The following is a 26,705-nucleotide window of genomic DNA, read 5'->3' as shown; positions in this document are numbered from 1 at the left end:
ACAAAGTTAAGTTAAATATTTTAATGGTGGTATTTTAATTTGCCACGGCGTTAAGGTTCGCACCCACATGTGGGTGGACTTTGACTGGTATTTTCACGGTAGCCATTTTGGTATTTTGCGACGTTCCCGCTGCGGTCACTCTGGGCACGAGGCTTGTTTATTGGGCGAAATTTAATGATTCGCTGTAATCATTCAACATTTGCGTGAGTTGCCAAACACCGACCCAGCCAAAATTCCGTTTCGGCCACAATCCGCCTACAACCGACTCGTATAACTCCACAAAACAACCGACCCGCAGCCGCCACTCCAGCAGCAGCAGCTCAGCCGCGGGCAACCAAACCAGAAATCGCTTCCTCGCGTGAATCGTTGAATCGGGGAATCGTCTCTATGTCGTCTGTATGCTAGTCGTGCAACAGCAGTGTCAATTAGCAGTTTCGCATAAGACCACCTCACGCGTACACTCTGCAGCACCGCCGCCGCCGCCGCCAGCAGCACCACCCCCCGAAAAACACCCGCCCGTGCGTCCGTGAGTCCGTGAATCGTCGTGTTATCCGTGTTATACAACAAAATTGCACCAAAAGTGCCCGACATACGCCGGCGAAAAGTTGCCCGCTAACCAACGCCGATCCTCGCCAGCCGGAGCGACCCGGTCCCAGCGGAGAAAGCGGCTCTGCATCGGCAACTGCAACTGCAACAGCAACTTGGCAGAACTGGTCCGGATTAGCAGGTTGTCGTAAGAGGAGCAGCGACTGCAAGGGCACAACCACAGCATTAGCACACAGCACAGTCGATAGTGCAGCCTCACCAGCAGCCTCAACACCCGAAAGCGACGGCAACGGATCGGATCCACCATGAACATCGACGACTACGAATCGTTGCCCACCACCAGTGTGGGTGTCAATATGACGGCGGGCGCAATTGCGGGCGTGCTGGAGCATGTGGTCATGTATCCGCTGGACTCCGTCAAGGTGAGAGTGACTGCATGGCCGCCTGGTAATCGGAGGAGCAGCGGCATGAACATAACACGACCTAACCTCACTATCAATCGGAATTTTGTGTGTGCCGCCGCTGCTTTGGCATAATCGTGATGTAATTGCCCACGTCTCGAGTGCAACCAAGAGTTGCGTTCCTCATTAAGAGCTCGGTGTGGTATAGCCACACATAGCTACACAGCCACATAGCCACTCGGTGCGCTTATCGTAGCACGTTCCATTGGTTTATGCTTCCGCGATAAGATTAGCCACAGTAAATGGACTAGCTCTTATCGGCGGAGCGTTCTCATCGTTCTCCCGAAAATTCGGTAGGGCCAACCAAGTGCACAGGTTCGCCACTTAAGCATATGCAAATGTCCACCTCGTAATGACGTTCGCCGCAAGTATATATATGCTTATATATGTAAATATGTGCATATGTACACCACGCATTCAATACCTATTATTGACCGATTCTTGTTTCGTTGTATTTCACTCAGCTGGCTGGCTGGCTGGCTGGCCTGCTGGTGGCTCGAGCACTTATTGATTTTCGTGGCCACATGTGTCAATCGCGCAAGTGACAGCCGGCAGGCAGTTGGTTGCCAGTCTAAAGCCTGGTCGGGATTCCCGGCGTCATCGTTATAATTTAGATTCTGGACACAGTCCGTTTGACGAGCTAATTTCGTGAAGTTTTGAAAGCCAGAGAGCGGAAAACCCAATTGGACACCAATTGAAGCCGCTAGTATGCAATAATTACCTATCACTATGCTTTCTTATCACACAGCACACACACAGCACATTATCGGGATGAATGAATCATTTTGGCTCCGCCATCTCTTCGAACGCAGCTCTATCGGGCTTTTATGCAATGGAAACTTCTATCAGTTCGTCGCAGAGCACCCTTTAATTAGGTTTCCCCCGCACTCGAGGGGCTACTTTTCACCTTGGATTGCCTTGTTGACTTGTTATTGATAGCAGCAGCAGCCAGCCGGCGGATAGATAAATGCAGTTGCGCCGTGTTCCAGCGAATCTTATCTGCATCGCAAAGCCAGCGCCTTCGTAATTTACAATATGGATGCTGCTCTCTGCTCCCAGATATAATTCCAACTTGTGTGCTCGACAGGCACGCCTTTAAATAAGTACAATTAAGTATGAACAGATACAATATATGTATGTGCAATCGTTAAATACGTGGGCAAATGCAAATCTGTAGGCCCCGAGTGACTGGCTTGTAAATCAGCGAAAGTTTTGCCGGGAAGCACGCAATTATATATTTGTATATTCCACTGATATCGGTTATTAGTCCCTGCTGTTGTGTACAGATTATAGCCCTTATCTCGACAATCCCATAAACAAAACTAAATTCGCAAAACTTTCATTTGATGATCTATGCTCATTCTGAACAATTAGTTCCCCTCTTCGCTGCCACATTGCACAATTCGATTCTCGGCGACTGCCAGATTGAAATAGTTTCGGAAACCACCATCACACCCATCGGTTCTGAATCACAAATCATGATGAGAGCACGTTCTGAGGTCTTGACAAAGTCAGCCAGTGAAATGAACATTGGATATCCCCCACAATTGTATTGGGCACTGTATTGCATATCATGAGTAACCATGACTTGCAAAAGAATAGCTAGCAACGAGTCTATGCGGCTAACTTCCCTCGACTTAATCTGCGTTTTTTGATGTATTATCAGAGGCAAAGTTAGTAGCCCTGACGCACCACTTTAACCAGTTTAATCTAGGACAAACACAGAGTAAATTAAACAACAAGCACTGCCATTGTGAAATGCACAATGTAAATATATATGCAATTATTTTAAACGTTCCATTATTGCCCACTTATAGACGCGAATGCAGAGTCTTTCACCGCCCACACAAAACATGAACATAGTGTCAACCCTTCGGAACATGATCACGCGTGAGGGCCTGTTGAGGTGAGTGCTGCCAGCCAAGTGTATATCATACGGAGTAATCACTGTAACCGTCGACTTGCAGACCCATTCGGGGAGCCAGCGCCGTGGTGCTGGGTGCTGGACCAGCGCACTCGCTGTACTTCGCCGCCTACGAGATGACCAAGGAGCTCACGGCCAAGTTCACATCGGTGAGAAACCTCAACTACGGTAAGGTTTTCAAGTTCTCCTGCACCGAAGGACTACTAATCAAGCGTGTGATCGTTGCAGTGATTTCGGGAGCGGTGGCCACTCTCATACACGACGCCATTTCTAGTCCCACGGATGTGATCAAGCAGCGGATGCAGATGTACAACTCGCCCTACACATCGGTGGTATCCTGCGTGCGGGATATCTACAAGAGGGAGGGCTTCAAGGCCTTCTACCGGGCATACGGCACGCAGCTGGTCATGAACCTACCATATCAGACAATACATTTTACCACATACGAGTTTTTCCAGAACAAAGTAAGTACGCCCCAACGAACACATCCTTTCAGTAACTGATACCCTGATAATGGTCGTGTGCACGGCAGTTGAATCTGGAACGGAAATACAATCCACCAGTGCACATGGCAGCGGGTGCAGCAGCCGGTGCGTGTGCGGCGGCTGTAACCACGCCCCTGGACGTGATCAAGACGCTACTGAATACTCAGGAGACTGGACTGACGCGCGGCATGATCGAGGCCAGTCGAAAGGTAAATATGGTGCTATGTGCACTTAAGAAACTGCTAGTGAACTTTACGATTTATAATTGGCTGACAAAGGTCATAGTTCACAGCAGCTTCGACTCGCGTTGAATGAAACCCCATACTTATTGCTCTTTGCCCTCTCGTAGATCTACCACATGGCCGGTCCATTGGGCTTCTTTAGGGGCACGACTGCCCGCGTTCTGTACTCCATGCCCGCCACGGCCATCTGCTGGTCGACGTACGAGTTCTTCAAGTTCTACCTGTGCGGCCTGGACGCTGATCAGTACAAATCGTCAATTACGGGCAGCTCGGAGCCCCGCAAAGCGGACTACGTGCTGCCAAGGACCACGGATGAGGAGCAGATCGATCAGGAGCGCGAGGCGGCGAAGGAGAAGGACACCACGGCCACCCTGCACTCTGCTCCGACCTCGGTCAATGCCTCCGGTGCCATCAAGACGGTGTGCGAGCTGTCGACGCGGCCCGCCGGGCCAACAATCAATCTGCACACGCGGCACACGGACGTGAAGAGTCCCTACGAGAGGGGCTTCAGCACGTAGGCGTCGCCGGTGGGCGTGGCCGCGAGCGGGGCCCGCGTTCGAAACGTTTGCAGCAGCAGCGACAGCTAAACCTAAGCGTAGCTATTAGTTGGCGGTAGGGAATGGGATGATGGCTGGAGTGGATCCAGGGCAGCGGCCACATGGGCAGGCGGGGCGACACGGTGTTCGAAACGCCTGCCGTTCCGCCAAACCACCGCCTGGCCACTGCCCCACTGCCGGCCCGCCCGGACCCAGCTGCTTGTATGAATACTCTGCGAGGAGTCGGTGAGAGAGTTTTATCACTCCATAGTCGGAGGTTAAATCGTAGTTGTTGTTCTGCACAAAACTCTCGCTCTCACACACAACACGCAAACACACACACCCCACACCTACACCCACACCTACACACACTATGACAGTTTTAGGCAATGTGCGAAATTCTTGTTAAAAGTATATGCTAATGATGATACTGTATCTATGTTACTTCGAAATGAGAGAACCTTCTTGTAAAATACTATTACCTATGTATTACAATCTTTGATTTACAACATTTATATATATATTTTTTTTAAACAATTTTCAAATGATATACGCATATACACACATATATTTATGTTGATCGTTGTAAAGTAATCAAGAGCAAAAATGTAAAGCACACGCGCGCGCGGAAGAAGGAAATTCAATAATTTGTAATCAAATTACACCCGAAATCTTCAAACTGAGATGTTACAAAATATAAGGAACAGCAGCAGATACAGCAGATACAGCTCCCAGAGAACTACGTCTCCCCCATAATCTACACCCGGTCCTATAACTAGCCAGCCCCATGTAGAGCCGTAGCCTAGCTATGTCCATTGTCCTTGCTCCACGCACTCGACTGTTTCGACCCATCATCACACATTATCCTCGTCTCAGTGCTAGAGTTCCACATCCTTGAGTAGCAGACGCAGTTGAGTGTCGGGGATCGAGGCTAGTGGATCGCCCAGAATATACAATAATGCATCATATTACGTTCACTGTTATTTTTGTTTATATATATGCATAATATATATGGATATGCTGCACCGGCGATTATTAAACTTTGAGGTGTAGCGCTAAAATAAAAATTTTATTGTTAAAGAATTCAAACGAAAAAACAAGCGGAAGCAAAACCATTGGCAAGCGAAACGGCCCATTAAACGGATGAAAGAAACGAACACTTGTTTTATGTCAAATGCATTAACAACAATTGCCTTTTATTGTTTCCGATAACAGGTGGTCCGTTGGCTAGAGGATGGAGTCCAGGCCCCGGCGACGAGAGCGCTGCGACAGGATTGGACGGGGCTTGTAGAGATCATCGTTGGTGTACCGCTGCTGCTGGCAGAGCTTCTTGCTGAGTCGCCTGGCGGACAGGGCGTCTGCTGATAAAAACAAGCACTTTAGTCACACGCATTCACGGGAATCGCTGGGAGCATCAACAATCGGCGGGCAAAGGACAGAGAATCGCGCGGGAACCGCTTACCCAGCTCCATTTCGGTTTGGATAGGACTACTAGTGGTGGCTTCATACAGCTACGTATTTTGTATATTAGTTAACAAAGAATGTGGATATGCGTGTGGAGGAGAAAATAGAGGCGGTAAAGAAGAACATTGAGGATGAGCATGAGAACAGAGATGTATGTAGATCACAGTCGCTTGGGTGGATCGATTGGTGTTAATTATAGACTTTATTCTCAATTTATACTTGATTTTCTAAACGTTAAGACATAGGACAATTCAGTTGCATCGATCCACCCATTGCGAGGGTTAGCAAATGAGAGATTCCAGGAACACATGCTACACCAAATGAAACTTAGCAATGATACAGTACGCACCATGCTCCTGCTTCTCCAATGCCTCGTTCTCCTTCGAGTTTATGCTGGCGTCAGATGGCGTTGGCGATGACTTGGGCTCCTCCCGTCGCAGTCTCTTTGCCGGACTGCCGGCGGTGCTGCTGCTGCTCGGACTTCTTGGCTGCGGCGGTGTCGTCTCCCGCTCCACTCGATGCTGCTCCTGCATGCTGCTCCGTCTTCGCTTGGATAGGCTGCGTCGCAGAGCACGTATATCCACTGCCTCCTCCTGTGATCCATCCTCACTTAACCTGTTTAGCAAATTCTTTCGATCCTCTATCAGTTGGTTGATGAGCTGCAGACGCGTCCTAAACTCGTCTGTGTTTTCCTCGAAGTGGGTCACAAAGTCGGCACTAAATTCGTCGCTTTGCTCATTCGAGATTGGGACTGGTGTGGCGGGTTTGTCAGCATCTTTCGGTGGATCCTCCACATCTCCGACTTGAGCAGGTTCGTCGACGCACTCTTCGGGAGGATTTTCCGGTTTGCTCTCCTCTTCTGGCTTATTCTCTTCGACATTGGTCTCCACTTTTTCGTCCTCCAATGTATCCATGCTTTCCTTGGCTGGCAAATCAGGAACGGAGTCAGCTGAGGTTTGAGGTTCTACAGTTGGCACTTCATTCTGCGAAGCACACTCGTCTTGCCTCGCCTCCAATTCCGGTTTTTCCGGCTGATTATCCGCCTCTTTTCCGTCAATATCTTCGGGTTCAGGCTTACTGCTCTCCGCTCTGTCATGTGATTGGGATCTAGCGATCAGTTCAACAAAACTGCTCGTCGATTGCTGCAGGATGTCGCTCACGATGACAACGCCGCTGGCACTGTCGCAAGCACCATTGGTGCTGCCGTTGGAGTTTCCATTCGTGCCGTTACCATTCTCCACGGGCGCATCTGATTTCACTGGAGCTGCTGAATCCTCTGGCTGAGAGTTCTTGGCCGGACCACCAGAACTGGGAGGCTTCCCCTCGTCGTTTGAGTCGGAACCACGACGCTGCTTATACTTTTCTTTGCTCTCGCTGTGGTCATCGTGGATCGCCTTGTTCTCCGCACTCCCAGAATTGTTCGATTTGTTGCGGTCACGATCGCGGCCCCGGTCGTGATCTTTCCTCCTCGACGACGACGAGGAACTGCTACTGCTGTGGTGGCTGCGACTTTGACTGTCCTTCTCCCTTTCCTTGTCCTTCTCCCTGTCTTTATCTCGTTCCGATCGCGAGGACGACGAACTGGACTTGTGTTTTTTGTGTGAGGAGGATTCGTGGCGTGATGAAGAAGTGGTTCCCGAGCGCTTGGATGAGGACGAGTCCCGATTACTCCGGCTAGATGAACTTGAGGAGCTCTTATCGTTCTTGGAGCTGCTACTCTTATGTTTCGAGCTGGAGGAGTTCGACGAGGAGTGCTTCGAGCTGGAACTCGAGGAATGCTTGCTGTGGGATTTGTCGCGACTACGATCGCGGTCCCGATCTCTGCTCCTTCGCCGCTGTTTGTCATCTGAGTGGCTGTGGTGTCGCCGATCCTTTTCCTTGTCCTTAGACTTCGAATGGCTCTTTGATTGCGAGGACGTGGATGCTGGCGACGCCGTGGACTCAGACGCTGTGCTAACAGCGTCTTTCGGTGCGTCCAGTCCAAGCTCTGGGGGTTTATCATGCTTGTCATCAGTTGTTGCTGGTTGCTCATCTTCTTTGACTTCCGTGTATGCATTGTGTAGTTTATCCCGAGTTTCCGTCTCTTTGGGTGTCGCGACCAGCTCTGTGATGGATCCATTACTACCTTCCGCCCTTCGGGGCGTTGAAGGTGGCTCAGCTTTTGGTGGGGCTGGCGGAGGAGGAAGCTCGACTTTCGGTGGTGCTGGAGGAGGAGGTGGTTCAACTTCAGCTGGTGCCGGTGGAGGAGGTGGTTCAACTTCAGCTGGTGCCGGCGGAGGAGGTGGTTGAACTTTAGGTGGTGCTGGTGGTGGTGGTGGTTCAACTGTAGGTGGTGCTGGTGGTGGTGGTGGCGGTGGCTCAACTGGTGGTGCTGGTGGTGGCGGTGGCTCAACAGTTGGTGGTGGTGGTGGAGGAGGTGGCTCGACTGCATGTGGTGCTGGTGGAGGAGGTGGATCGAAATGAGGTGACGCTGGTGGTTGGGGCCCTGGCGGCGACTCAACTGCTGGTGGTGCCGGCGGAGGAGGATCTACTTTTGGCGAGGCTGGCGGCGGAGGAGGAGGCGGATCAACTTGTGGCGGTGCTGGCACTTGTACAGTCTCCGTTGCAATAGACTCAATACTGGCATTGTTGGCGTCGTCTATGTTCGCCTTCACCTCCGACATGATCTCATCCTCGATGGAAAGAATTTGGAGGCCTGTGCTAGTGGTCTCCTCCGACACAGAGTTCTTTCGCTCAGTACCTGCACGAAAAAGAAATCGTAGAAGTTAAATAAGCCTTCGTGGCGCCCGGCAAACCCACCTTCGAAGGTAATGGCATCCTGTTTGATGTCGAAGTGGAGCTGTCGACCTCCACTTCGGCCTGTACCCGCACTAGCATCCCAAGAGTTTTCGCTGAACTTTGGCATTTGCGCCTCCTCGCAAATGTTCTCTGGCTCCCCACTGTTGTGAGCTGCCATGGACTCCGCGGACGACGCGATGGTCAGGCGGCTGTCACTGGACACCTGCGAGAGTTGCGACGCCTGTGAGACGCCGTTCACCGAATCCGAGTTGTTCAACGAGACGTTGTTCAGCTCCTCTTTGATGGCAAGTGTTTTCCGCTCGCGCACTAGCTCGTAGGAGGGCGAAGTGTCCTCGTCGTCTACACCGGGCGGAAGTTCGTCGTCCCTCGACTCCGACTTGACGGTAGCCCGATCGGAGTCCGGACTTATTTGCTCCAGGTCCGTGGGCAGCAGGCCAGCCGTGGTCTCCACATTGAGCAGGCTGCTGCCGTTCAAGTGGCCACCAAATGGCGGCAAAGGCGGAGCTGACAGCATAGAGGGTCGCGCAGGTGGTGTGATGCCCAGGTACTTGTAGACAATGCTCTCGATCTTTGGCTCGAATATGGTGGCCACCTTGGGATTGACCACCTGGTCCACGATTTGGTCCACTCCCTTGTCCAGGACATCGGAGCTGAAACAGTCGATGTGATTACCCCAGGTTACCCAAGCCCCGCCAGAAGCATACTCACTCCATAAGGTGCTTGCGCAGCCTCTCTCGCAGCTGGACCTTGTTGGTCTCGGGCGTCCATTGCTGCTTGGCCAGGAAATCGTTGACCGCCGTCTCCACCTGGGTGCGCACATTCTGGTAGGCGGGCTTCGTGTCCACGTCCGCCAGGCAGCAGTTGAAGCGGAATTCGTCGAAGACGCCCTGCGACTTCACCTCGGCAATCAGTGTCTTGATAAAGTCGTCCATGCCCCTTGGCCCTTGCTATTCGTGTGCTGTTGCTTGCCGCGACACCCGTGAGTGTCGAGGAAATCCAGGATAAACGTCGAGTTTGTCTTTACATGCGTTTACATGTATGTACATATGTTTACGCTAGGGATGGCCGTCCCACGTGAGTTTCGCCCTGATTGGATTCGGCGTCGTGCGTGAGCGGTAGCTATGCCAACTTCTCAGTTTTACTAGCCAGTTTTGACGAGTTGCAGATACAGATACATTTTTACTTGAGTTATGAATGAAATGATAATAAGGTGTAGTAATATGTGTGCAACTTAGTTTTTATCTTTGAAGCCAAGTTGCATTTAATCAGCTATACATTAAGAACTTAAATGTTCATATTGATGTAAAATAATTCAGGTATTCACGTTGTTTTCGATAAGGTGGAAGTTAATTAAATTGAAGTTAAAATATTTAGTTTTGGAAAACAACAATGCATGAGAGTATCTGTTTACTCCGAATTACTATTATAAAAAATATCTGTAACAAAGTTCCCTGGCCGGAGTAGTATCGCAGTCGTGGCCAAGAAACCTTTACAAGAAATTCATATAAAAGGAATAGGAATTTGTATTGGAAAGCATGAGATGCCTAAGAGCGAGTGAATAACCACCCCGCGGCGTACTTTATAGGTTTTTGAAAGTGTATGTACATAAATAATTGATTTGTTTATGATTTAATCTAAAAATTATTATAAGAGAATATTATTATTTATATAACTAAACTGTAAGTAAAACAAAACATCATCACACTGTGCATAACGGTGTGAGTCTTTGCTAAGTGTAATCGATAGGGAACGCCTTTTAGCGATCGTATCGATGGATCGATAGCTACCGCGATGCCCACGGTTGCAATCGAGGTTTTGGCGCAAGCGAAGCCTCTGTGTTCTTGGAAATTGTCGAGTTAACGGTAGTGTTTAATTGACGAGAGCGCGATTAAACTGGACCGCAGAATGAAGCTGAGCACGGACGCGCACTCCGAGATCGAGGGCGACGCTGCCCACGGCAATGTGCTGTGCAACTCCGCGTCCGATTCCCTGGCCGCCACCGACGAAGTGGCTGCGGGCAACGACGAGTCGGCGGCCACCGAAGGCGATGATGTTGAAATTCCGATGGACACCAACAACAGTACTCCGGTTCGACTGCTGGACAAGCCCGGCCAAGACTCCGGCCAGAACGGCGCAGAGCCCGCTATGGAGGAGTGCGACCTGGAGAGTCAGCAGCAGACGCCAGTCCAAAAAAAGCAACAACAGCGTGTGTCCATGGTGAACAGTGAGTGTAACAATGGCGAAATATACCCCGCCTTATGCCGTCCATATGCTAATATATCTGCTTTTGTGTGTGCGCCTGTGTGTGCTGCTTTAGGGAAACGAGATCTTATCAACTTGCAGTCGGCGCTGAGCCCCAAATATATTGGCTATGCCAATGCCAACTCACCCACGCCGCTTTCCGATTCCGATGACACAATGCGCACGACGAGGCGACGCGTTAATCAAGCGGCGGCACTGAACAACAACAGCAGTGCTGGCGAGACCCTGGCCCATGATAATGCGTCACCAAGGACCCCCGGGGGAGGAGGAGGAGGAGGTGGTGGAGACGATAGCGCTAATCAGCTGCTCAGCAAGACCTACATGAGCCCTATCGAAAAGCTGCTAATCAAGAACGGCGCCAGTTCGCCCAACAGCACCGGTTTCGAGACGGGCTCCGAGGACCTGGTCATACGGCCACTCGTTCGCAAGCACGTAAAGCGCAAAATTAAGAGAGTGTCGAAGGCGAAAGTGCCCCTCGAACTGGAGGAGGAAAACCAGCAAGGGGTTGACGAAAAGTCAGTGAAAACGGAGCCAATAGATGAGGAAGTTGACCAGGCAGCAGAAGAAGCCCCAAATCAGGTGGCTGAAACTACCGCGATCTCCATTAAACCAGAGACTGAGGCTGAGCACAAAGCAGCCGTAGATGTTCATATAAAGCAAGAGGATACTATCAGCTTAGATATAGTTAGGAATCCAGTAGAGAGCACTTCCATGGTTATCACTGAAGAGCCGAAAGAACTGGAAAAAAGTACCTCCTCCACGGAGGTGGATCTGAAATCTCCACCCGACTTGAGCTCCACGGCGCTCGCCACATCCATCAAATCCCCCTCCTCTGTGAGCATCGATAGCGCCAAAGGCCTGTCCATAGTCACTGATCCCGGATGGCCCATCTACCAAGCTGGTGATCTGTTTTGGGGCAAGGTCTTCTCGTACTGCTTCTGGCCCTGCATGGTGTGTCCGGATCCGCTTGGCCAGATTGTGGGCAACATGCCGAGCCATACTCAGCGCTCATCCCTTGACAACGCCAACGTTCCCATTCAAGTACATGTGCGCTTCTTCGCCGACAACGGACGCCGCAACTGGATTAAGCCGGAGAATCTGCTGACCTTTGTCGGACTGAAGGCTTTCGAAGATATGCGCGAGGAAGTGCGAATCAAGCATGGACCGAAGAGCGCCAAGTACCGTCAGATGGTGCCCAAGCGGACAAAGGTTGTCATCTGGCGACAGGCCATCGAGGAGGCGCAAGCTATGACCCAGATCCCGTACTCCGATCGCCTCGAAAAATTCTACCAGACGTACGAGAACGTTGTGTAAGTAGATCAAACCTCGCTTTCCCTATTATCACAGTGAATACAATCAATATGGTTTAACTTTTCAGCACTCCCAATAGACAAAAACGTAACCGTACCAAGTATATGATGCAGGACACTTCTGACGTGGGCAGCAGCCTGTACGACTCCACGGACAACCTGCACAACAAGCAAGGCACACAGTTGCTGGCCGTGAAGCGAGAACGCTCGGAGTCGCCCTTTAGTCCGGCCTTCTCCCCCATAAAGAGGAAGAACGAAAAGCGGGCCAAGCGCCGCAAACTGAGCAATGGCACCGAAGCGGATACTGGTAGCAACAGCTTGGCGGAAATTCTTTCACAGACCATAACAACTGTGGACAGCTCCGTTTCTGAGAATCCCGAGTTCAGACAGCTCTTTTCTGCCATCATGGAATATGTAATGATGAACCGGTCAGATGAAAAAGTGGAGAGTCTTCTGGTCTCCGTGGTCAGCAATATCTGGGCCCTGAAGCAACTCCAGTTGCGCGAGCTAGAGCGCGACTTGTTAGGCGGGGAAATTGACGAGCCTTTGGGCTCGTCGGTGGTTGGTCGTGGCAGCGGTGTTGGCACTGTCAAGCGACTCTCGAATCGCCTTATGACCTTGATGGTGCGCCGTAGCATGACTCCTGTAGTGACACCAAGTACAACGCCCGCGCCATCGGAGCCAGATCGTCGCCTTTCCGAGGCGCCGAAGTCCAAGAAGCCCGTCAACCGGCCCATCGAAGAAGTAATTGAAGACATCTTGCAGCTGGACAGCAAGTATCTCTTCCGTGGGCTTAGCCGCGATCCCATATGCAAATATTGTTACCAGGCGGGATCCGATCTTGTGCGCTGCTCGCGCACCTGCTCGAGCTGGCTGCATGCCGACTGCCTGGAACGAAAGGAGACAGGAGCTCCGATGCCCAAAATAGGCAGTCGAAAGGCTCTGGTCATTTCACCCACATCGAAATCTCCCAGTCCCGATGAGGAGCATGTAACAGCCGACGCCAAGGAGGTTGTTGCCGTTGGTACCTCACTGGTGTGCCATGAGTGCAATATGGGCGAACCGGAAGGCTGTGTCATTTGCCACCAAGTTGAATCGCCAGCTGTTCCCAGCACTCCCCGGAAGGAGGATGCACCATCGCACACGCCAATCGAAGATAAGCTCCTGACATGCAGCCAGCCTGTGTGTGGCAAGCGGTTTCACACGAGTTGCTGCAAATATTGGCCGCAGGCGAGCCGCAGCAAACATTCGGCGCGTTGCCCACGGCACGTGTGCCACACATGCGTCTCCAACGATCCCAGCGGCAAGTTCCAGCAGCTGGGCAGCTCCAAACTGGCCAAGTGCGTTCGCTGCCCGGCCACCTATCACCAGGACTCGCATTGCATTCCAGCCGGCACCCAGATGCTCAACGCCACCAACATAATCTGTCCGCGGCACAACATCGCCAAGGCCGATGCCCACGTCAATGTTCTGTGGTGCTACATCTGCGTCAAAGGCGGCGAATTGGTATGCTGCGAAACGTGCCCCATTGCTGTGCACGCCCACTGCCGGAATATTCCCATCAAGACCAACGAGAACTACATCTGCGAGGAGTGCGAGAGCGGTCGTCTGCCGCTCTATGGCGAGATAGTGTGGGCGAAGTTCAACAACTTCCGCTGGTGGCCGGCCATCATCCTGCCGCCCACTGAGGTGCCCAGCAATATACTTAAGAAGGCTCACGGCGAGAATGACTTTGTGGTGCGATTCTTTGGCACACACGATCATGGCTGGATTTCAAGACGTCGCGTTTACCTTTACATCGAGGGGGATACGGGCGATGGACATAAGACCAAGTCGCAGCTGTTTCGCAACTACACCACCGGCGTGGAAGAGGCTTCGCGCTTTCTTACGATCATCAAAGCCCGCCGGCAGGAACAGGCCATGGGACGCCAGAGTGGTATTAAGCTCCATCCGCCTCCATATGTGAAAATCAAGACCAACAAGGCGGTGCCACCGTTGCGATTCTCGCAGAATCTAGAGGATTTGAGTACTTGTAACTGCCTGCCGGTGGACGAGCATCCCTGTGGCCCGGAGGCTGGCTGCCTCAACCGCATGCTGTTCAATGAATGCAATCCGGATTACTGCAAGGCTGGCAGTCTTTGCGAGAATCGAATGTTTGAGCAACGCAAGTCGCCACGTCTGGAGGTGGTCTACATGAACGAGCGGGGATTTGGGCTCGTCAACCGTGAGCCCATAGCCGCGGGCGACTTTGTCATCGAGTACGTGGGCGAGGTGATCAATCATGCCGAGTTCCAGCGGCGCATGGAGCAGAAGCAGCGGGATCGCGACGAGAACTACTACTTCTTGGGCGTGGAAAAGGACTTCATAATCGATGCGGGACCGAAGGGCAACTTGGCTCGCTTCATGAACCATTCGTGCGAGCCCAACTGCGAGACCCAGAAGTGGACCGTCAATTGCATCCATCGTGTGGGCATATTTGCAATCAAAGACATTCCAGTGGTACGTTCAAGTGGCACTGACCACATGGTGATGGTATAACTGATAAAACTGCCCTTTTCAGAACACGGAGCTCACCTTCAACTACTTGTGGGACGACTTAATGAACAACAGCAAGAAGGCCTGCTTCTGCGGAGCAAAGCGCTGTTCCGGCGAGATCGGCGGCAAACTCAAGGATGATGCAGTTAAGGTGAGCTGTTCAAGAAACACCCAATTTATGGAGTTATAAACCTATTCTCCTTTTAAAGGCCCATGCCAAGTTGAAGCAGATGCGACGGGCAAAAGCTCCCACCGTTCGTATCCATGTGAAGCCCAAGAAGACTCCCAAGGTGAAACACATAAGTGCGGACGATGAGCCAATGGATGCGAAGGACGAGTAATGGATGCCAATTAGATAGGAAGAACATTTTTTAACATTACATTTTTGTTGTATTATGAAGGAATATTTTTAACTCTCACCACATGTATTTATTTCCGAAAAGTTATGACGTATGTTTTTTAGAGACAATCTAGTGGAGATTGCGCTGCGCAGATGGATGTTGTGAAAATAAAGTGAGACGATTATTTTGTAAGACGTTCTATTATAAAGTTATGAAGTTTAATCAATCAGTTCAGTATAGTTGATATTGTTTTCGTTTGTCCTGCCGCACAGAGGCCGCATATAGAAAAGGTTTTTAAATTATACATTAGAAATTTGTTCATATTTCACTGTTTGTCGCTTAGTTACAGTAAAGCTAGCACTTTGGCATATATAAACTCGTATGACTATAAAACTAGACATAGCTAAGTCTAAGATCTAGGAGTACGCACTTTAAACTTAAGTGGATATGCACTATACAAGGATAAAACATGAGTGCCAAAAATAAAGCGAGCGCCCATTGTTAAGGCGTTACACTGAAGTAGCCCGAGTTGAATTTTGGTACAATTGCGTCGATCTTCTTCACGATCGAGTTGAGCGACTCACGAGACATCTCGTAGAGCGTGTTGAGTGAGATCAGGCGCATGCCCTGCTGGTTGCACACCTCGATCACAGACCATTTCTCCAACAGCTTCAGGCAGTTGCGCACGGAGTCGGTTGATATGCTTTCGGCTGAAAGTGAGTTTGGGGTTGCATTAGGTGTAACTATTGATGCACAAAGCGCCACTTACCATAGATGCAGCTGCCGCGCTTGACCTTGCTGCTCAGATCGTTGATCACAAAGCTAATAAATTCAGACTCCAGCATGGAGTTCTTGTGCAGTATTTGCAGGGACTGCGCCACCGTCACATACGTCCAGGCGAAGGGCGCCAGCACCTCGCAAATGTAGCGCTGCTGCGCCGGGGTTTCGCTGGCGAAAAGCAGCTTGGGCTCATCCGCCTCGCCAGCGCGCACGTCGTCGTAGTCGTCCTCGTCCAGGCAGTCGGCCAGGGCGTTGGCCAAGCGCCTGCCCTCAACGCCATTCGGCAAATCGTCGTGCAGCTATGGAGCATTGAAATTAGATTATACTCAAATGGCAAGAAAGGCGAAGTTTAATATACGCTACCTCTTCGGTCAAAACGCAACCACTAATTAAGAGGTCGTCCAACTGCTGGTACAGCAAATTCTCCAGCACCTGCGTCGGTTTGTTCAGAATAAATTCGTAGCGATAGATCTGGCAGTTTTCCAGCGCGGTGTCTATCAGCTTTTTGCGCGACACGGCGGCGTCTTTCTTATTCTCCGTTTCCGGAAGCAGTGAGTGGAAGGTGGTCAGCAGTATCGAGCTGAGGGCAAAGTGCGGTGTCAGCATGTTTGAGTAGTATGCCAGCTCAATAAAGCTTTCCACTGAATTCACAGGCTTAATCACCAAACGCCCGTTCTCATCCCGAGTGCGAGTCACAAGACCTAAACAATTAAAACTAAATTAGCCAGGATGTCAGAGGAGAAAAAACGACGGTCGGCCTACCTGAGCCGAGTAGGTCACAGGCATATGCCACAATCTGCGAGGATTCCCCGGAAAAACCGATGTCCTTGCAGCCCGACAACGAGTTTCGCAAGTCGTCCAGAGCCTCCGACAGAATCTGCTCCTCGGCACCGTTCCTAAAGCGGGTGAGCAGCAAAAAGGCTATCGCATTGGTGGACATCACAGAGGTGGCTGCGGCGCAGTCAAAGACCACCTGGCGCGAGATGCTTTCGATGAGATTGCGGTGCTCCTCGCACACAACATCGGTGCCGTACAAGGAGGAGGTGGACTGATTGTGCTGTAGTACCCTGTCATAAAAGAGTATATATATATATTAATATTCCGAACCATATTCAATCACACAAGAAGCATATCAAATCATCTTCGGCAGCCTACCTGGCAGATGGCTTGTAGACCTTGGCAATGTTTCCATCCTCTCGGGCTATCTTGTTGTACGAATTGACCAGCTCACGTATCGAGTAGGGCTCGTTAAAGTCGATGCGCATGAGGCCGTAGTTCGATTTCAGGGCCTTCCAAATGCCCGAAATGGCCTTGCCGAATGACTCGGGTATCTTCTTCTCGCCCTTCTGTTCGCGCACAAAGTTCCCGTCGACGAGGCGCTCGTAGTTCACGGAAACTGGTACCAGCAGTGCGTCCGGTATGCTGCCGTCCATGAAGGCGTTCACAATCACAGAGAGTATGCCGCCCTTTGGCATGCACGGCTTGCCAGTGCGCGTTCGTCCGCCCTCGATGAAGAACTCGACGTTGTGGCCCTGCTTCAAGGCGTGGGTCAGATACAGGTGTAGAGCAGCGCGATAGAGCACGTCCTTCTTCCCCTCCACAGGATCAATCTTGCGTTTGATGAAGAAAGCACCCAAACCACGTAGGAGCCCACCAAAGACCGGAATTTGCAGGTTGTTGCCAGCGGCTACCAGCGGACTGCGTATATCGTTGTTCGTGAGTATCCATGTGACCATGATGTAGTCCAAATGGCTGCGATGCAGCGGCACAAAGATCAGCGGAGTGCCCGGCGAACGCTCTGTGGCTGTTTTGAGCATCTCGATCTGCTTCGTGTTCGTAACGACGCCGGAGAGGAAGCAGGGCAGCAACTTGTACAGGATCCAGGAAGTGAAGGCCAACAGGCCATTGTTCAGAGTGGAGCCCATGTCCTTCAGTATGCTAATGGCGCGCTGCTCCTGCTTACGCAGAATGGCCTGATAGGATATGCCCCTCTTCTCGTCCTCCTCCTCCTGCGCCTCCTGATCTCCACTAGCACTGCGCGTGAGCAGACGGTGACCATTTTTAGCGTATCTCTGCTCCCGTAGCGTCTGCTCGGCGGCCTGTTTAATGGCATGCTTCAGTACAGCATCGTTGTGCACGATCTCGGTGACCTAAGGGGATGCATTTCAAGGTGAGTACATGTTTAATGAGCTTTAAGGGGTCACCCACCTGTCGGTACTCGAACTTCTCGCTGCGCACCACCTGGGCAACATATGGGAAGAGCACGCCCCAGTCGAACAGCTTCTTAAAAGGCTTCTGACCCGAATGCGGGGTCAGCTCTAACATATTCTGCGTCCCAATGCCATGAGCCACCGAGTTCTGCGTCTTGGGCTCCTGCAATGAAACGATCGGAACAATTGTGTGATTGTGATGCAACTAGCGTACATATAGACGTCATGCGGGCGGGTCAATTGGTACCTCGAACCAGCCGCGAGCGTGAAACTCCTCCAGGGGCATTATAGCCAAGAGATTCTACTGTTCTACAGCACTTTCAAATTGTAAGTTTAGAATTTACGCATTTCCATGCGCCCGGCTTTTTTTGCAGGAAATCGACGGCCGATAGGTCCTGCTCAGCTTTCAGGACTGTTATCGATTGGCAGGATGAGGTGGCAACGCCACGAGTATTTAATTTAAAATAGTGCAAACTTTTGAAAAAACCTTTTTTTTGAACATTTAAATTTAGCTAGAAAATTTTGTATTTGTAATTTAAAATTTTAAGAATCAATGTTATGATGGTAAATAAATGTTTTTAAGTTAATTTTTTGCCAAATATATTAATCACTCTGCGGACTTTGACTGAATTGCAATACGGATACGGTATTTACAATTCATTGAGTGGAAATGTTTGCTTATCTGCGATACTAGACACTCCCTGCAATTGCGTCACGGCGTGTACTACGTGGTGGGGTTAACTTTAATGGAGGATGGGTGCTTGATAGGCGGGGAAACTTACATTGGATGATCGCAAAGTGACCAGGAGATCGCTGCGTATGGTGTTGATCTTGCTGAGGTAGCTCGTCCGGTAGCTCAGATTCAGATTGGGAAACAGGCCAGCGATGATTACCGGTGCCCTGCAATCGTAATCGGATGAGTAGGGATGGCGTTACAATCAATCATTATCAATAAATAAAATAAAGTAGCACCAACGCGGGTGGTGCTGCAATCAAATCAGGAGCACGCAATTAACAACACAACACCTCTTCGATTATTATTCGGCTACTTGAGCGGTCTACAGTCCAACTTCGCCAGGGTTCATTAGCCCAACGCAGTCATCAGCGGGTATATATATTTATACGGAAAGTCGTGTATGTTTTTGAGTAGTGCCGCTATTGATAAGTGTTTAGTTGTTCATAAAATATGGCGCAGAACTGAACTTTGAGCGTGCTTTGTATGGTTTTTATACATACAATAGTATCATCATATTCGCTTTAAAATCAGCTGACATGTTCAGAGGCTAAACATTTGTTCGCTACTGTTTTTTTTAAATATGTTTCTTAAATTCTATATGACGAATATTTAGAATTCCAAATATAATTCTAACTTATTTGAACAATAAAGGGAGTGGTTAACGGGCTCTTAATCTTTTGGTGAACTTGAAACCATACTTCAACTATCAAAACCAGACGTATGCCTAATTAAATCAAAAATAATTACATCAGCTGCCGCTTTTACGTTCGCATTACGTTAAAAAGCACGTTTTCCTCTCATCAAGTTTTTATATACCCCAATCTGTTTACGCTGAATTATTTTGTCACGAAACCTTTTCTTGATTAGACGACTTACTCGATTGTAAAGAGAATACTTAAACGAATTCCACCATTTATACGCTTAAAAAAGGAAATTTATTGAATTTTGGAATCGAAAGCCAAATTCGTATAGTTATGATGCCAAAACTAAACAATGAAACAAAGAAGTCTGTATTTCCTGCGCCTTTCAAAGCAATAAGTTCATTATAAAGAGTGTTCACTGCATTTAAATTAGGGGCCAGTGCTGCCAGACACGCAGCCACCGGAGTGGCCAGACTGGAAAGGATAAAACCCGTTAGATTAAAGACGCTCCAAAGCAGCTGAATAAAGTTCAACAAACTCTTAGTTTGCAAATAAAAACAATTGGTTTTTCGAATGTTTCGAATTCACTGCAACAAGTGCTATCGACGCCGCAACGTCGAGCCATCGATGGTCTTCCACATGACCCAGTGCCAACACGTCCTGTGCGCCTCCTGTCTGAGCGAATCCTCGACAGAAAAGAAGTGCCCATTGTGCAAGCGGGATCTGCGAGCAATTCCGATCGACAGAAACTTGCCTGCAAACGTGGCCCACTACTTTGAGGATCCGCTTCGATTCCAGCAGCTCTACCGCAAGATCAGCAAGTTTCAGGCCGACCAGCGGGCATCGGACAACCTGGGATTCTATCGCCAGATGCAGGAGCACGAGAAGAACGAGAGCCGCCTAAAGGGCTTCTGCAAGATGGAGGCGCAGTTCAACCAGCAGATCCAAAAGGAGAAGGAACGGATCGCTGAACTTCGCGCCTACATAAAGTACCACGAGGAGGAGGGTCTCAAGAAGTGGCCACACGCCACGGGAGATGAGAAGCCCTGGAGTAACCAGGCACGTCGCCTGCGGCCCAGGACACCCTCTGTGACCACATCGGATAATACCCAGTCGGATGAGCACATGACGACGTTCTGCCTGGACTCGGACATGGATTGCCTTGAAGAGGACGAAACCCACCGATCCGACAAGAAAACCTTCAACGGGAATATCAAAGATTTTCAAATATAATCACATCTTTCCACAAGTTTTCCTTAACTACGACTAGAATATTAAGATCAATGTTTAACCATTATAGTGTAAGTAATATCAAAATAGGTTCCAGGAGAACTTTAAGCAGAGATCATCAGCATAAATTTAAATCCAGTATCAGCAATCTTTTCGCTAATCTTAGAGTGGACTTCACAATCATCTCGAGCTGTGGAAAATTTCTTCTTTTTAGAGGTCTAGGACAAGTGGATCCCCACTTTGGATTATTACTTTACTTTTATTGCCCACCGATACGAGATGAATGCCACGCTTTCTTTGTGGCCCCCAAGCTGGTCGAAATCCAGCGAGATTGCGAGAATAGGCATTGTGCAATCTTAATCAGATAATTGGGTACGAATTTAACAGCGACAATCGTTCCGATAATTGTTGCCAAGAATGATTTGCGGGCGAAATGTGGGTGGGGGATTCGTTGGTTATCACTGCGAGTGCACCATCGCCAATTGCGCCTCGCAAAGAGAGTACTCGATGGGCAGTGGGCGGCAGGAGGGAGGGGAGCTGCTGGGGGCGGGAGAAAGTGTTTGTGCCGGAGCAAACAACACTATTGACGCCCGGGTGACGTCAATCGGTGACCAATGACCCAGGGCAGCCTCCCCAGTGCCAGTTAGCACGTGGACGATAGGCGGAAGCCTAGCAATTTGCATTCTACGGAGGGCCAACTGGACAAAGGGGCATTGTGAGTCATGGCCAATGGAGCAACCACCTGTTGTGCGCTCGAAACCAAAACAAAACATAGCTACAGTGGAGCCTCGACAAAGAAAACAACTATGTTTGCATACCTTTAACTGCAAGTTCGTTTCATCGCACCGATGGAAATAACTTGATTTTGTTTAAAACAATGGGAATACAAAGTATTTCTTATCACGAAAGTTTATTATCAGTGTGTTCGTTATTGATTATAGAACTATAAGTAAAATCATCGGAGAAAGCTTAAAATATCAGTTCTTTATCTCATCTAACCTTTGTTTAAAGAAATATTTTATCAGCTAATCGAAATCATATATATATGTGCACTAATCTATAGAAAATATAAAAATAATTGATTTGATACATTGTTGTTGTTCATAAACTGGATCTTTGAACTTTGAGGAGTGCAATCCATCTTTTCATGACATTAATATGCAATTAAACTAATCTAGACCGTAAAAGTTTAAGCCAAAACAACAGCCCATGACGATAAGAAGTGAAAACCCAATGAAACTAGGGGGAAACTTTCGAGCTGTGGACTTGCGACCTATGTAGCCAGGTGCCACTGTGCTTCATTTAGCATGCATTGGATAACCTGCGAGTGCGCCTCTAAAAATAACGGCGCTTCTTACTCGCCAGCATTACTTGAACTTGGAGGTTGGGGGCGATACACACACTACCCACAGCACCTACACCAACCAAAACACTTGCGATATATACGCATAGGTGGCTTATGGGATTTATTTGGCTTCCATCTGCGCCCATTTGCACTCACCTCGTCTTGGCGAATATGTAGTAGACAATAAGGGCAACTGATGCAATCTCGATGCCGCCGAGCAAAGAAATCTCGGCGACGCGCTGGGCAAAGTTCAGGACGGTCGTCAACATGATGATGATTATGCTGCGCCCTGGACCTGGACTGGCTGGACCGCGCGCTAGTGCTACTAGTCAGTCAGTGGTGATGCTCCGGCATCAGCCGGCGGGCAAGTGATCGGAAGTGGTCTCGGAAACGTACCGAACCCGACGATTAAACGCGACTAATCAGACGCGAGAGCGACCCTTTTGGTGGCAGCGGCCACAACTACTGCACTGCCATCTACTGCGGTGGCAAAAAAAATATAAATGTTGTTGATGAAAAATGGTGGAGGAGCGCTCCAGCGTTCTCTCTGCGGGATGCCGATGCCGCTCTCGCTCTCCTGGCCGATCGGTGGTGGCTATATGGTATTGCGTTCTACCCAATATAACCAGACATCGGTCGCGACCCGCACATAGAAAATATCGTATGATCCGAGCTTTCAGATTTTGCGCGAGATAGTAGCATCTACACTTTTTTTGGCAAGCTATATAATAAAGTGGGCTTGGAACCGGTTTACCGACAGCTACCTACTATGCTTTGGTGCCGTCGCGAAATTACATCGGTTAATTGAATCAAAAATATATATCCTTTGTTTCCCAGCCTTTTATTCGCCGCACAAAAGGGATTCTGTTCACTCAGAACCGCGCCAGTCGACCGTTCGCAGTGGAATAAGAGCGGCGACGACGCTCGACGCTTAATTAAATGCCAATTAACGTGTGACAATAAGTATATGTGCGGCCCATGGATGTGCGAACGTGTACGAAGACCAAGATCGGCATCGCCATCGGCGGCAGCACGACGGGCGATAACGAAAGCTACAGCCGCCGCCACAGATGCAGATGCCGTGCCGCTGTTATCAGCGCGAGCGGGAGAATGATAAGGGATCGCTCTGCGCGGCAGGCAAGACGACCAAAAAGAGAGCCAACTGAATGATGTGCCTAAGACTAAGAGTTTAATGAGCATTACTGTCGCGCACTCTATGTATTATGAATAAAATTCATACAACTTTTGTGGTTTATTATAATATAAAAGTGTGTCAGCTCTACTCGGGGGAAAGTAAGTTTACTTCTTGGCCGCTGGCTTCTTGGCGGCGACCTTCTTCTTGCGGGCGGCCAGCAGCTTGGCGCGATTGGCCGCAGCCTTGGTGGCCACATTGGCGAAGTGCGACTTGGCCAGGTCGACGTTCTGCTTCTTGGCCTTGGCCAGCACCTTGGCCACGGTGCGCTTCTCGGCGGCGAGGGCGGCACGACGCTTGAGGACCTCGGCGTAGGGGTTCAGCTTGATCAGCTGGCGCACGTTGGTCAGGGGGTTCAGGCGGCGCACGCTGCGGAACACACGCTTGCGGGGATCGCGCAACACCTTGCGGATCTCCTCGGACTTGAGCAGACGCGACAGGTCGGTGTTGGCCATCTTGGGCTGGGGCAGGTTGTAGCCCTTCTTCAAGGTGGACGGCTTCTTCCAGGTGCCGAACAGATCGTTCAGGCGGGCGAAAGCCGACTCGGTCCAGATGACGAAGCGACCGACATGACCGCCGGGGGCCAGCTTCAGCAGATTGAGCTTGTCCACGTTGATGGTCTCAATGCCGGGGATGTTGCGGAAGGCCTGGCGCAGACCCTCGTCCTTGTCGTAGACCACCAGGGGACCACGGCGAGCGATGCGGCGACGGTCGCGCATGGTACCACGGCCAGCACGGAAGCGCTGCGACTTGTACACCTGTGAAATGAATGTGAAAAAAGTTGATGATGAGTCTGTATTTTCCGGGAATTTGGGAATTTGAGTAGTTAAATACAACAGCTGTTGCTCTTCCGTTACCACGATGGAAGCCGTGAATCAAATTTCAATCGTAACGCCAAGAAGAGCATTTTATCTGGCAACGCAGGAGATCGTTGCAAGCATCTGACCACCAGTAGAGTAGCCAGTTGCTTGCACGCTGCCGAGTTTTAAGATCTAAAAAGCATCCGAAAAGTAGGAAGCCAATAAAAAATTACAACCTAGCCATTTAAACATCACAATTCCACGTTTTGTTGGATGAAAATGATGAAGGTAATAGACGCAAGGTTAATGTATATAAACATTCACTTAGTGACCTAACATTCTTTGAATTGAGTTCCTTTTAGGTGTACAAGGTTACCCACCTTCTGGATGTCAGCCCAGATTTTCAGGCGACGCAGGAAGATGACAGCCTGCTTGGTCTTCTGGACCTTCTGCACCTCATCGGACACGACCAGGGGGAACTCGGAGACGCCGTCGATGACATGGCCCTTGGACTGGACCAGAGCGGGCACTCCGGAGGCGGCGATGGCCGACACCAGGGCGTACCGACGCTGGTTGACATTCACCTTGCGGTGCCAGCGACGGAAGGTCTTGGTGGGGGCGAACATGCGTCCACCACGGCACATGTTGCCGAAGGCTCCCTGGCCGGAACGGTGGGTACCGCCACCACGCACACGGGGAATACGGGCCACAGCACGTCCGGTACCCCAGGACTCGGCGGAGGTCTGGTGACCTGCAAACAGGAATTCAAATTGGTTAGACTCACACTAAAGCGGAGTTATTCACAGATTACTCACCAGCCAGCTCGCTGACGGCGTAGGCCTGTCGGTTGTTGCGGCGGAGCAGCTGGTGAACCTCGTTGACCACATCCGGACGGATGGGCGCCTTGAACACTGCCGGCAGGCAGATGTTCTTGCCCTTGGCTGGCTCGTTCTTTTCCGTGTACACGGAGACCAATGGCCTGGCGTTGCCTAAGCTCTGAAAATTGACATGGTATTCGGGTTTAGTTCACTGATCATCTCTCATCACAAAAAACAACAACCGCATTTCGCCATCGCCGCACATTCCAAACACGTGGAGGTTAGGGCGACACTTTTGCACTATTTTCGCGTCGTTTCGTGTGTTAAATCCAATGTTTTTGGGTCTGCGGCGGTTGCGGAGTGCCTTGGGCTTCGTTTCTCACCATTTTCGTTGATTTTCAAACCCAATGAAAGGTGCTATATATTCTGCAAACGCAGATACCGTCCTCTTTTTATTAAGAAGAACGAAGAAAGAAAGAGAGCTGCCGGAAATGGCCGCCAATCGCGTTCCAGGCGCATGGTTGCATTCGCTAACAGCGGCAAGTGTCACGCTAACAGGGCTGCTTTGGCGCTGTCCAACACTTTTAGCTATTTTTCTATCTGTAAGAAAAGATTTGGTTTATTATTAATTAAACTATAATATATAAAACCGAAATTTGAACTTATCGATAACTTATTTTGAATATTTAAAGAACAAAAATAAAACTTTTGTAATTTAACCGCAGCATAACAAAATCAAACAGTACAGAATATTAAAATAAAACATTCTTTTTTAAAAACTAGCTTTGACAATTTTTGTTGGTAAGAAAAAAACGCTTAATTTCTTGCTTAAACTATTATGTATCTGTTAGTATAAAATACAATAATTTAGTAAGTATTAATCAATTAATTATTAATTAACAGCATTCTGTTATCAGTTTATATAGCTATAAAATAGCTAAATCCACCCCACTAGTGCGAAGCGGCAATTGTTTTTGTTTACATACGAAAAAAACAGTCTTAAAAACTTAAAAATTAATAAGAAATAATGGCTGGCGAAGTTATTGTGGATGCCCTGCCCTACATAGATCACGGCTATGACGATGTGGGCGTGCGGGAATCGGTAAATATACAGATATTCATTTTGCACGTTGAAACTGTCTCTGAAATGGCATCATGTTAATCCAAAGGCACTTGCCATGGTGGAGGAGGAATGCCGGCGCTATAGACCCACCAAGAATTACCTGGACCATCTGCCACTGCCCGCCAGCTCGCCCTTTGAGACTCCGCTGATGGCCAACGAGTTCGACCGCATCCAGAACCGGCTGCCCATGGAGACGCTCTCCATGAAGCGCTACGAACTGCCACCGCCGCCATCGGGCAAACTTTCCGAGGTGTCCGCCTGGCAGGAGGCCATCGAGAACTCGATGGCCCAGCTGGAGCACCAGTGGGTGCGCTCCCTCAACCTGGAGCTGATGCTCGACTACGGCACGGAGGCATGGAAGGCATACCTGGAGGTGTTCACCGCCATGCAGGCGAAGGCGCAGCTCCAGCTGCAGCAGCTGAAGAAGGACATCCAGGATGTCAACTGGCAGCGCAAGCAGGCGCAAACGCAGGCCGGCGAGCGACTGCGCTCCCTGGAGGCCCACTGGGTGCTGCTGGTCTCCAAGAACTACGAGATCGAGACGGAGTGCGTCGAGCTGGAGAAGATCGTCCATGCCGCCCGCCAGCATCTGCAGAGCATTGCCCCGCAGCCCAGCGCGAATGACACGGCTCCAACGCCGGAGCACACGAATGGGTTCGACCAGGACGACTTGGCCGAGAGCAACGGCAGTAGCTCCAGCAATCCGGATCCAAGCCAACCTGGCGATGATGGAGCAGATGCCGATGGTGACAGCAAGGAGGAGGACAAACCCGAGGCCCAGGAAGAATCCTCCAATGGGTCAACGTAGATTTAGTACACTGAGCGAAAGCATGAAGCAAGTTAAAGGAAAATTCACGACTGTAACTAAATATAAAGGATATTAAACAAAACAGCTAAAAATCTTAGATTTATATTTATTTTTTAA

General features: G+C 49.8%; 7 protein-coding genes across 12 annotated transcripts; 4 read left to right on the top strand and 3 right to left on the bottom strand.

Annotated features, from left to right (window-relative positions):
* The first annotated feature begins 89 nt into the window (after window positions 1-89).
* Window positions 90-5,347, top strand: LOC6729902 (mitoferrin). Its single transcript, XM_002105168.4, has 6 exons — window positions 90-968; window positions 2,825-2,913; window positions 2,975-3,099; window positions 3,160-3,395; window positions 3,464-3,625; window positions 3,766-5,347. Exons 1-6 carry the CDS (start codon window positions 852-854, stop codon window positions 4,174-4,176), a joined length of 1,140 nt encoding a protein of 379 aa, XP_002105204.1. The 5' UTR covers window positions 90-851; the 3' UTR covers window positions 4,177-5,347.
* Window positions 5,348-5,357: 10 nt separating this feature from the next.
* LOC6739785 (histone-lysine N-methyltransferase SETD1B) lies at window positions 5,358-9,642 on the bottom strand. Of its 5 annotated transcripts, none has more exons than XM_016172090.3 (5): window positions 9,166-9,641; window positions 8,458-9,107; window positions 6,008-8,398; window positions 5,657-5,705; window positions 5,358-5,555 (listed from the first exon to the last, which is right to left on the bottom strand). In XM_016172090.3, the coding sequence occupies exons 1-4, from the start codon at window positions 9,387-9,389 to the stop codon at window positions 5,698-5,700; spliced, it is 3,273 nt and encodes a 1,090-aa protein (XP_016036658.1). In that variant the 5' UTR covers window positions 9,390-9,641; the 3' UTR covers window positions 5,358-5,555; window positions 5,657-5,697. The 5 variants fall into 5 exon arrangements, with proteins under 5 accessions (XP_016036658.1, XP_016036657.1, XP_016036659.1 ...); XM_016172089.3 differs by having other exon boundaries at window positions 5,358-5,552; XM_016172091.3 differs by lacking the exon at window positions 5,657-5,705 and having other exon boundaries at window positions 9,166-9,642.
* Window positions 9,643-10,227: 585 nt separating this feature from the next.
* LOC6729900 (probable histone-lysine N-methyltransferase Mes-4) lies at window positions 10,228-15,424 on the top strand. Its single transcript, XM_016174541.3, has 5 exons — window positions 10,228-10,681; window positions 10,775-12,029; window positions 12,098-14,528; window positions 14,590-14,715; window positions 14,774-15,424. Exons 1-5 carry the CDS (start codon window positions 10,363-10,365, stop codon window positions 14,903-14,905), a joined length of 4,263 nt encoding a protein of 1,420 aa, XP_016036654.2. The 5' UTR covers window positions 10,228-10,362; the 3' UTR covers window positions 14,906-15,424.
* On the bottom strand, window positions 15,087-22,758 carry LOC6729898 (glycerol-3-phosphate acyltransferase 1, mitochondrial). Of its 2 annotated transcripts, XM_002105164.4 has the most exons (8): window positions 22,004-22,758; window positions 18,678-18,795; window positions 17,894-18,058; window positions 16,841-17,835; window positions 16,448-16,752; window positions 16,049-16,386; window positions 15,675-15,984; window positions 15,087-15,615 (listed from the first exon to the last, which is right to left on the bottom strand). In XM_002105164.4, exons 1-8 carry the CDS (start codon window positions 22,114-22,116, stop codon window positions 15,407-15,409), a joined length of 2,553 nt encoding a protein of 850 aa, XP_002105200.2. In that variant the 5' UTR covers window positions 22,117-22,758; the 3' UTR covers window positions 15,087-15,406. The 2 variants fall into 2 exon arrangements, with proteins under 2 accessions (XP_002105200.2, XP_016036652.1); XM_016177688.3 differs by lacking the exons at window positions 18,678-18,795; window positions 22,004-22,758 and adding an exon at window positions 18,143-18,315.
* On the top strand, window positions 19,446-20,617 carry LOC27206426 (RING finger protein nenya). The gene has a single exon (XM_016174542.3). It carries the CDS (start codon window positions 19,846-19,848, stop codon window positions 20,503-20,505), a length of 660 nt encoding a protein of 219 aa, XP_016036653.1. The 5' UTR covers window positions 19,446-19,845; the 3' UTR covers window positions 20,506-20,617.
* A 256-nt stretch (window positions 22,759-23,014) lies between the features above and the next one.
* Window positions 23,015-25,196, bottom strand: LOC6729896 (60S ribosomal protein L4). Its single transcript, XM_002105163.4, has 4 exons — window positions 25,041-25,196; window positions 24,655-24,835; window positions 24,220-24,590; window positions 23,015-23,797 (listed from the first exon to the last, which is right to left on the bottom strand). The coding sequence occupies exons 1-4, from the start codon at window positions 25,041-25,043 to the stop codon at window positions 23,147-23,149; spliced, it is 1,206 nt and encodes a 401-aa protein (XP_002105199.1). The 5' UTR covers window positions 25,044-25,196; the 3' UTR covers window positions 23,015-23,146.
* A 401-nt stretch (window positions 25,197-25,597) lies between these two features.
* Window positions 25,598-26,683, top strand: LOC6729895 (pre-mRNA-splicing factor SPF27). Its single transcript, XM_002105162.4, has 2 exons — window positions 25,598-25,759; window positions 25,827-26,683. The coding sequence occupies exons 1-2, from the start codon at window positions 25,685-25,687 to the stop codon at window positions 26,586-26,588; spliced, it is 837 nt and encodes a 278-aa protein (XP_002105198.2). The 5' UTR covers window positions 25,598-25,684; the 3' UTR covers window positions 26,589-26,683.
* The last annotated feature ends 22 nt before the right edge of the window (window positions 26,684-26,705 follow it).

The sequence above is a fragment of the Drosophila simulans genome, chromosome 3R (genome assembly GCF_016746395.2).
Source record: "Drosophila simulans strain w501 chromosome 3R, Prin_Dsim_3.1, whole genome shotgun sequence".
Taxonomy (NCBI): Eukaryota; Metazoa; Arthropoda; class Insecta; order Diptera; family Drosophilidae; genus Drosophila; species Drosophila simulans.
The sequence above is the reverse complement of the archived record's forward strand: the minus strand, read 5'-3'. Positions and strand labels throughout refer to the sequence as shown.

What these genes read in the sequence shown, in the direction of transcription:
- LOC6739785 (XM_016172091.3), bottom strand. Translation starts at nt 9,389, where the DNA reads ATGGACGACTTTATCAAGACACTGATTGCCGAGGTGAAGTCGCAGGGC. An exon ending in CTGCGCAAGCACCTTATGGA is followed by an intron (nt 9,108 to 9,165) that starts GTGAGTATGCTT and finishes CGACTGTTTCAG; the next exon opens with CTCCGATGTCCTGGACAAGG. An exon ending in ATTGGAGAAGCAGGAGCATG is followed by an intron (nt 5,556 to 6,007) that starts GTGCGTACTGTA and finishes TGTTTTTATCAG; the next exon opens with CAGACGCCCTGTCCGCCAGG.
- LOC6729896 (XM_002105163.4), bottom strand. An exon ending in CGCCGTCAGCGAGCTGGCTG is followed by an intron (nt 24,591 to 24,654) that starts GTGAGTAATCTG and finishes TCCTGTTTGCAG; the next exon opens with GTCACCAGACCTCCGCCGAG. An exon ending in TCTGGGCTGACATCCAGAAG is followed by an intron (nt 23,798 to 24,219) that starts GTGGGTAACCTT and finishes TTCATTTCACAG; the next exon opens with GTGTACAAGTCGCAGCGCTT.
- LOC6729898 (XM_002105164.4), bottom strand. Translation starts at nt 22,116, where the DNA reads ATGTTGACGACCGTCCTGAACTTTGCCCAGCGCGTCGCCGAGATTTCT. An exon ending in TCACTTTGCGATCATCCAAT is followed by an intron (nt 18,059 to 18,677) that starts GTAAGTTTCCCC and finishes GTTTCATTGCAG; the next exon opens with GAGCCCAAGACGCAGAACTC. An exon ending in CTGTGACCTACTCGGCTCAG is followed by an intron (nt 16,387 to 16,447) that starts GTAGGCCGACCG and finishes TTAATTGTTTAG; the next exon opens with GTCTTGTGACTCGCACTCGG.
- LOC6729902 (XM_002105168.4), top strand. Translation starts at nt 852, where the DNA reads ATGAACATCGACGACTACGAATCGTTGCCCACCACCAGTGTGGGTGTC. An exon ending in ATCCGCTGGACTCCGTCAAG is followed by an intron (nt 969 to 2,824) that starts GTGAGAGTGACT and finishes GCCCACTTATAG; the next exon opens with ACGCGAATGCAGAGTCTTTC. An exon ending in ACGCGTGAGGGCCTGTTGAG is followed by an intron (nt 2,914 to 2,974) that starts GTGAGTGCTGCC and finishes GTCGACTTGCAG; the next exon opens with ACCCATTCGGGGAGCCAGCG.
- LOC6729900 (XM_016174541.3), top strand. Translation starts at nt 10,363, where the DNA reads ATGAAGCTGAGCACGGACGCGCACTCCGAGATCGAGGGCGACGCTGCC. An exon ending in GCGTGTGTCCATGGTGAACA is followed by an intron (nt 10,682 to 10,774) that starts GTGAGTGTAACA and finishes GTGCTGCTTTAG; the next exon opens with GGAAACGAGATCTTATCAAC. An exon ending in TCAAGGATGATGCAGTTAAG is followed by an intron (nt 14,716 to 14,773) that starts GTGAGCTGTTCA and finishes CTCCTTTTAAAG; the next exon opens with GCCCATGCCAAGTTGAAGCA.
- LOC6729895 (XM_002105162.4), top strand. Translation starts at nt 25,685, where the DNA reads ATGGCTGGCGAAGTTATTGTGGATGCCCTGCCCTACATAGATCACGGC. An exon ending in ATGTGGGCGTGCGGGAATCG is followed by an intron (nt 25,760 to 25,826) that starts GTAAATATACAG and finishes GTTAATCCAAAG; the next exon opens with GCACTTGCCATGGTGGAGGA.
- LOC27206426 (XM_016174542.3), top strand. Translation starts at nt 19,846, where the DNA reads ATGTTTCGAATTCACTGCAACAAGTGCTATCGACGCCGCAACGTCGAG.